Below are 8,689 nucleotides of genomic sequence, written 5' to 3'. Positions count from 1 at the left end.
GTGATGAATTTTAGATACTCAAATATTTGTTTTAAAAACTTGGAGGGAAAAGGAATATCCAGAATGCACTTTAGAAAAGAACTAATGAAGACTTCAAGCCTTATTTCTTGAATGATCCTTGTTTTAAGGATACATTGAGTAACTAAAAGTGACAGACCAACCCACAGCTTGTGTGTACAGTAGAAAAAACAATTTCTCCTTCTAGAATCAGTAAAGTCAGCGGCAACTGTATTGTTCTCATGGCAGTTGCCCAGTGTAATGGGATGAAGGTCAACTTACCAACGTGGAGGAAAGCTCACTAATCCTTGTCAGGTTATGGTCGTTCTTGTGGGTGTTAAAGCAAGCAGGTAAGTTCTGCGGTGAAACTTGAAGTGATTACAACTATTGCAGCAATTGCAAAGGAAAAAAAGAAAAAAGACCTATACTATAAATCAGAGTTGAATATTACAGTCCTGCCATTTATGCTGGAGACAAGACTTGCACCTGCAGTATGTGTGGTAACTTCCACGACTGCTGCAGGAGCTGCTGTATCGACATGTCTGTATCTCTGTGCTGGCTTAGCCATGGTGATGTCCTCATGTAGGTAAAATTAACTGCATGTGAAAGGCTGGAGCACTGACGAATTAGCTGTGCACATGTAAATAGCTTTGTCTTACTGCAGCTTGGTTCTATGTAGCACCACTGTGCCTGAAATCCCGGTGTTCCCTTGGCTTTGCCAGTGCGCAGTGGCATCTAGGCTTCGCTCCAGCCGTCTGGGTGTGAAGGGGGGTGCCCAAAAGCAGCTGGTCAGTGGTGCTTGCGTGGCCTGCGCTGGCCAAGGAGAAGATGCCTGCAGCTCTGGCGCAGACACAAGCTTCGGGCCATTGGCAAACTCCATGGAATAAGGTAAGGAAATGGGTTCTGGGCAAGCGTGGCTGCGGCGGGAGCTGTCTAGGTGAGCAGCTCCCCAGTTTCCTGCCTCTGAGGGGACACTCCCATGCGCTGCAGTTGACACGGACTTGGTTCAGCAGGGCTGGAGGGCAGGAACCCTGAGGCCAGTTTTCGTTGCTAGCTGTCCTAAAGCAGCCTCTGTCCTGACATGGGGTACTAGTTCAGATGCTACAGTTTTAAGAGGTGCTTGAGAGCTTTTGGTAGAGAAAGAGCATTTAAAAAAATGAAGATAACATAGTTTCAAGAATAAACATACATGATGATTATATTTAATAATTGCTTATTTCTTTATACATAGAGTTGCTGGTGTCACTTTACAAAGTACACTGCTTTGGAATGGCAACAAATACTTTTTACAGGGTAGTGTTCAGCTAAAAAGTGCTTGTCTCGGCAGCTGAATTCAGTCCGAGGATCCTTTTGTGATATAGCCACTTATTTCAAGAGCTTTCAGTCAATGCACACAGATAAAACTCTTTCGATAAGCTGTCAAACTAAAAAATATGCATCCTGACTGCTTATCATCTTGGATATTACAATGACTAAGTAGCAACACTATCATGTCTAAAGGCACTTTTTTTTTTTTTTTTAAATGAGTCCCAACTCTTACCCTTACTTTTGAGGGTGTTTTGCTTTCTCTGAAACACGGATGTTTGTAATGAGCTTTTCAAGTTTGGAAAAGTTCAAACCTCACGTGCAGAGGCACTGGTCCTAAAGATACAAACTGATGAAGTATCTGAGGTAAACAGCTCTTCCAAAGACTTTGGCTTCTAAATTCTACCTTAAATATTGAGATTAGCAGAGGCTTATTTCTCAAAGTGGTGACTGTTGAATAAATCAGTCATGCGAGAGGAGGTCACTGTAATAGAACTGGTATTAAACAAGAGGCTTGCTTTTTATAGCACCACAAACCACCTTTGGTTAATATGTCAACTGTCCTTACCGTTGACCTGCCACTGAAATTCTGAGGGACAGATGTTATCAAAGTTGTATTTGGAATATTCCAGTTAGCAAATGTACTAAATACAATGTTTGATTTCTAAAATGCAATTAAATAGTATGCTAAATTAATTGCTGCCCTTAACACTCGAGACGTGTACCGTAACAGTGCAGCATTATTGGCCAAACGGATTGGTTAAGTTTCCTCAAGTCCAGTTATAAATGAAGGCGTCTCTGTGTCCTGGATAATGCCGCGTGTGGAAGGTGACCCAGAGCTCCGTTTCTGTAGAAAGTAATACTTGTCCCTTCCAGGAAAAAGGATTACTTTTTAGAGATTAGCTTTCTGTGAAGAAGTACTCAACGTTGAACCACATGATTACTACAAATCTGATTCAACTGTATGCCTTCACTTAGAAAAAGCAGTGTTTTTTAATTTTTTTCCACTTCTGTATAAGTTTTTAGCACGTTTCCTGGCTCTTGTACAACTTACGACTAGCAAAAGGAGTAATTAAAGAGTTTTCTAAATTGATAAATGCATACCATATGCTTTGAAGTGTTGACAGTTTGAAATCTGGCAATGCACTAAGAGAAAGAGTCAGGACTCCCAGAAGATTAATACCTGAGTGCAGAACTTCCTATCCTACAGCTCAATAAGTAAGCTAAATACTCAGAGAGAGGATGTGTGAGGTGAAACTGTACAAAAAGAGCACAGCAAAGGTTCACTAAAGCACAGCAGAATATTCCTCTGGCTGCAGTGGAGCTGTGGGCCAGCCTTCAGGCACCAGTGACTGTCCCTCTTAGAAAATAAGGAAAGATGAATTATAATTGAGTTTCCTTAACTGAGCAGCTGGCAGATCTCCTTGTGAACACAGCATAAGAAATCCACGTAAGAAGGCCCTCCATAAATACTCTTGTCTTCTACTAGGAACTGTCGGAAAAGCATCTCTGGCTGCTCCCGCTGTTTCACTATAACCAGCTGAAAAGATAAGAGATGTGTATTTTTAGGATATAGTTATACCACATGGCAGTACCCTCTTCCTCTGTCTATTACCGTATGCTGCTGGGGGCAGGCCGGGAACCCAAACTAATCAATCTCTCTGTTCCAGTATTTATGAACACAGGAGAGAGACACTAGTGTGAATTGAGGTTTCCAGATTTAAAATGGTAACCTCGAGACTCTACTACCTCTGAACAGTTTCTTTTGATTAAGAATGGGCACATTTGAGATGCTTGTGCCTACAGTGCATGCTGGAACTCACTGCTGAGGTACAGGAAAATTCCTGGTGTGGAAAAACTTTTATGGTTACTGATGAGTTCTGTCAAAACCGGTAGTGCTCTTCTGGAGAATGAGTTGAGGCAGAGAGAATTTACCTTCATAGTGTAGGGCTTCTGGCTCTGGATATGCTCCAGTATTGACTTCAGTTTCTTAGAAAATGGACTATCCAGGTCAGGCAGCGATGTCTGTTGGGAGGAAAGCATGGCAGGTGGTTGTATTCCAGTCACATCTCTTTCTTAGGAATTTAGTCAAGGCTAGCTGCTGATATGCAAGTTACTGTGGATTTCATTCTAAACTGGGAGATGCCATCTCCTTCACAAAAATGTCTCTCATTTGTCTAAACCATTTTTCAATATACAATAATAACTATATGAAAATTCATTATCATAAGAAATGTCAACTATTGCAAAGTGCTTTATTCCAATTTCAGCAATACACATTCATTAGGACTTTCAGTATCTGCAACAGTGAAAATTTAAGAAGGTTTAAAAATGTTGTGAAAGCTTCTCTCCTGTAAGCTTTTACATTCTGAACACTTTACTAAACTTTTATGTATATTAAGACACTTCTGATGTCTTAGCACCTTCTGCTGGTCATCTGTTTCTGCTTTTAGTTCAATGATGAAAATCTACCTTAGTAGTTTCTCAGATTAGCAGCCTGGCCTTACTAAATCATCAGTTCTGAAAAAGGGACTAGTCTCTGTCTACTCACAGCCTCCGCGCTGATGTGTGCAAAGGATGGCACGTTGAATAGCCCTTGGATGAGCTCGGGGGGCGCGCTGACTCCCAGCCACAGGAACAGACTCAGACCGTTGGCCAGAAGGAAGGCCCCTCCTTCTGACAGACGTTCCTCAGAGCAGCGGACAGCAGCTGGGACAGTGTCACTTTTCAGGTCCAGGCTGTGCTGTGGGGCAGAAATGCACAGGCGTTGTGGACTTGGTAACTTCAAGATGACTAAAGCTCTTAGTAGATACTGAAAAGTAACTATTGAAAGGTTTAGTACATCTTAGTGGTTCCTTTCCCGATTAGAGGAATTGGAAATCAAACCACCTCTTCTTTTCCAGTTACCACAGTGTGCGCAAAGGGACACCTGACGTCAGTGGGGAGACACTTGCACACTGTATTGATCTTTACTGAAGCTGGCATCTTTCGTTAACCTGGACAAAAACCTTGCTAAAAGTACAGTGAGATTCTTTGAGGATGCTGATGACTGACAGCGTTACTTTTCCATTACGCTAGAGGTTCCACCCTCCCTCCTCAATGTAGTTCAACTAGTAATTACACCACAGTAAAAACATAATCCAGCACGGTAGTGTAACACTTGCCCAGGAGACAGAATCTTTTCTGCATCTGCGCAATTATAAAACCACAGCACAGTGCAAATGGCTCCCCTGAAAATGAGCAGCTGTGCAGACAACATACTCACAATGGGCAGGAGCTGCGGATAGAAGAACAACTGTGTGTCGGCCACCCCCATAGCCATGACCAGCTGCCGATGGTAAGCTCTCTCGTCGGTTGCAATTTCTGGCCTGCCAACTAGCACACAGCTCTTCAGCAGACAGTTCATGTACACTGGCAGCACCTTCATTGCATCCGGAAGGATGAGCTGAGAGGCAGAGGAAGCTTGTTAGTTAATAGAGCCCATGTGCTTGGGAACGAGACCTGGACTTTCAAACATTTAAATAAACCGCTGCTTGTTTTCTTTGATTAAAGAGGAAAAAAGCCTAGAGAACGACTTTGTATGTGCCATTTCAAATCAGACAGGACAGGTCTGGATGTGAATAAATTCCAGTTTTTGATTACTGGAAGCAGTGCATGGTATGCGAAAGCCTTAGTCTTCTCCAAGCTGAACTGTCAGTACGTAGAGAGGGATAATGTAAAAGGAAACAACTGTTGCTTTTCCTAGAGCACTGAATTTTAAGTCATATAATTAGGATGTGCCAATAATTCTAATCTATACATTACATTCAAAAAGAAGAAAGAATTACCAAATACAGTTCAGAAGAGATTAAAAAAATAATCTAAATCAGATGCTTCCAACATTGTCGGTCCTTTGCCCTTCCTATTAACTTCAGCATTAATCTACAGACCTGCCAGCTGTTGTTCAGAAGTGTCAAAGCCAACCATTCCTGCCCTCTAATTATTACAGTGTCCCAAATCTAATTTCCTGGCAACTCAGGAATCCCCATCGCCTTTAGAAGTTAAAATTCAAATGCTTAGAGGATTTGGATTTAGTTCAGCCATCTTTGGGTAATTGTTTGAAACAGAAAAAGACCTGTTAGAGAGTTGCTGAAAGGATCTGAAAACACTTAACTGTTGGTTCAGTCAGACCTCCCCAAATGTTCTGAATATATAGAAGAACAGGCTGAAAATAATAGCAATGCCTTGACAGAATCTTCCATTAGCGTGCAATGTAAGTAATCAGGCTCCAGAGCTTCTACCTACCCTTAGTAAATAAAGGAGTTAACAGACTGTTACCTTAAGCACCATGGATTTCTAGCCACTTTGCCACCCGCGCCCCCCCCCTGGAGTTTGGCCCCATCTAGACCTCAGGTATTTGTCATTCCAGCACACCTGAGACACCTACCTACAAATTCAGATTGTTTGCTAAGATAATGTTATTTTCATTTTTTAACACCAACGTCTTATTCGTCAAAAATTAGAATACTGAAATCTTTAACAATGTAAGAAGAAAACAGGAAAGCTTTGTGAGTCAGCCTGTAATTCCAGCAGGAAGGAAGAGGCTGCCTCAGCTCCTCTGTGTGAATACGGTCATCAGTGGCCTCAGTGGCACTGCCATTTGTTCATCCTCCGTGTGTTGTAATTGCCACCATTGAATCCCACCTGTCATTCATTATATTTGAAAGAAAAGGGGAAGTCTGTCCTGAAATTTCCCTTTCTGGCACTGCTGATATTGCAGGGGTGATCGCTCAGCTGTGGCAGGGGGAGGGCTGAGTTCAGATGTGTTTTACCTGGCTTACTGCTGACGGGCTGGCACAGTTCTTCCTGTAGCATGCCAGCATGTGAGCTGTCTGGCTCACCAGGATCTCTCTGACCGTCTTCAGTGGCTGGCTTAGGATAGCTTTAAAAGCTACAAGCACAGAAGAATAAAAGAGCGTGCTAAAGATGGACACATACTCTTGAACTATCTATATTCTGCTAGCTTCTGGTTTTACTAACCTGATGGCTGTGGCTCTTTAATTTTAGCCTTGTTTTACAGACAGCATCTTGGAGGATGGTGATTCACCTTTGCCAACGCCCACCCCCCAAACCTCCAACACTATGCTAGGATGTCCATTCTATACTGTGCCTATACCGTCTGTGCATTACACGTTCCTGACTAACCTCACAAGCACTACTTGCATGGCAGTATGGCAACAATATCTAATACATTTGTCTTTTCAATCGTATAATACTTAAAAGTTGCTTGGGCTGGGAGCAGGCAAATTCCCCCCTAGGTAATCACTTCAGTTCCCTTTCTTCCACCCCCCCAAAGTAAAAAAGGAAACTAAATCAGTCTGTTATAGCTTTACCTGACTTAGCAAAGAAGTTGATAAGCGCATCTGTCTCACAAGTCTTGTAGACATCAGCTAACTGGGAGCTACAATTTAAACCTATATTGTGTATGCGAAGTCTTCTTTGTCCGCTTACTGATGTGTAAAGGACAGCACACTGCAACAGAGGAACAAATTAACATTTATTTCAAAATAAAAAGCTTCTGTCGTGCAAGAGCCACCTACTTTGTGCGTAAAAGGCACATAATTACTTCTGAAGATGGCTTTGCCTTGAAATGCTGCTGTCCTCTGTAGGACCAACAGACCTGTATTTTTAACGGAAGTATATTACACATTATAAAAGTCACTAATATTAAAATTATAAAAAATATTATGACTGATGGAAAGGGTTATTACTCTCACTTGTTACACCCTGATGGCATCATCTGAAAATAAGAGACCACTGAATGTAAATTGGTTAGTTATTAATTGTGTAATGTCTGAACAGTTCAAATAAGTATCTGAAAAGACATAATAGGAGAGCTAAAGAAGCTTGCTGAGAAGTACTCTGCCCATCACATCAGCTCTTGGTAAAAACACTGCAAGAAAAACTTCCCCATCTTGAAAAGCTGAGTGGTTCTTTTTACATGGGTAAGTTGCTTATGAAGCGACATGAGAGATTCTGCTAACCCATGTATCCTGCATCTACCGTGGGCTTCCATATTAAAAATTGAGGGTGTCATTTAAGAATTCCCTTACAACTCCAACGCTACTTCAGTGTATTGTATGACCCAAAGCCTGCAGGGCAAACGCAGACCCAGGGTACTGTGGTCTGCCTTGCATTAGATACTTCCACAAGTAGCTGTCATATGAAAGAGCTGTAAATGCAACATCTGCATGGCGTATGTAGCAGCACCATGGCTCTAGGCAGCAGCATTTCAGCCATACCAAACTGGCTGTTTCACGGTGCTGTTTTCTTACAGGGGTTAACTGCTGACATATGAAATGTATTTAATACTAAAACGAAGAGCCAACTAGCTGGCAAACTAAAAGGCAAGCAGAACAGAAAAAGTTCAGATAATTGTGTGGCTTAAAGTTTAAAACCTTGCAAGCTATAACATTTTCTGTCATTAAACAAAAAAAAGGTCATGACTACACATCCAGAGTAGTAAAAAACCACCTCCCATTATCTGGCAACAGGTGGGATGCTCCCTGACAAAAGATGTTTCACAAGTCTGCTGGCCATTTACGCAGAGAAATATCAGTTATTGCCCAAGTGGCGTTTCTGGGAACCGTTGCACTGTGGACTAAGGCAGGAAGAAGCGAGTGCTGCGGGGCTCTGAGCACTCCTGTGCCTCAGACCAAGGGAGCAGGGCAGCCAGGTGACCATTTGCAAGGGAGAACTGTCACTGCACAGATCCCATCGCTGGTGGGTCCTGGGAAGTCCTAGGGTCAGAAGTGATGTTCGCAACAGAGAGCTGCTCTGGAACAGAGGTGTCACAAGGAATGCCACAGCAGTAGCGGTTTCCCTATAAGCAGTAACGAATCTTGTACTCCAAATAAACTTAGTGAAACAGACAAGAATCACAGCTGACGAGGACTCAGTGTGCATTTAGAAAGCATTTTGGTATCCCTGAATAGAACATGCGTGAACACACTGACTGTGGTGAGAGGCATTGTTTGTGCTTCTGAGGTGAGATGCAACCTTTGGCTAGTTAATTAAAATCTTTGTTTATTACTAGTATTATGTCATTAGACTCTGTGCAAGCTGTGCCTTGCTCCCATCAGCCCTACACTAATTTTTTCTGTTAAGGCTGCAGAAATTCTTGCTCACAATTTCGTGATGTTACATGTATGTAAGTGTTTTCTTACCTGAATTAGGGCTCCACTGTCTTCATTCAATTTGTCATCATGTTTGAACTCCACTGTCACTGCCTTGTCACAGTCAACTGCTGCCATCTCCACATCTGTGGTGTTGTTCATGTAAATGGCACCAAAGAAGTCTGTAGCCCTGAAGCCTACACCCAGATTAAAACAAAACAACTTTGTTAAGA

The 8,689-nt window shown here is 42.3% G+C and overlaps 1 protein-coding gene across 4 annotated transcripts in view; it reads right to left on the bottom strand.

Annotated features, from left to right (window-relative positions):
* Positions 1-1,168: 1,168 nt before the first annotated feature.
* SEC24D (SEC24 homolog D, COPII coat complex component) overlaps positions 1,169-8,689 on the bottom strand; it is a 58,207-nt gene continuing 50,686 nt past the window's right edge. For all 4 annotated transcript variants that reach the window (XM_027797552.2, XM_055701034.1, XM_055701035.1 and 1 more), the window contains exons 17-23: positions 8,508-8,653; positions 6,675-6,813; positions 6,114-6,232; positions 4,568-4,747; positions 3,854-4,045; positions 3,238-3,327; positions 1,169-2,842 (exon numbers count right to left, since the gene is read on the bottom strand). In XM_027797552.2, the coding sequence (XP_027653353.2) occupies positions 2,702-2,842; positions 3,238-3,327; positions 3,854-4,045; positions 4,568-4,747; positions 6,114-6,232; positions 6,675-6,813; positions 8,508-8,653 (1,007 nt within the window). In that variant the 3' untranslated portion in view covers positions 1,169-2,701. The remainder of the gene's footprint in view (positions 2,843-3,237; positions 3,328-3,853; positions 4,046-4,567; positions 4,748-6,113; positions 6,233-6,674; positions 6,814-8,507; positions 8,654-8,689) is intronic.

Source organism: Falco cherrug, chromosome 1 (genome assembly GCF_023634085.1).
Source record: "Falco cherrug isolate bFalChe1 chromosome 1, bFalChe1.pri, whole genome shotgun sequence".
NCBI classification, from domain to species: domain Eukaryota; kingdom Metazoa; phylum Chordata; class Aves; order Falconiformes; family Falconidae; genus Falco; species Falco cherrug.
The sequence above is the reverse complement of the archived record's forward strand: the minus strand, read 5'-3'. Positions and strand labels throughout refer to the sequence as shown.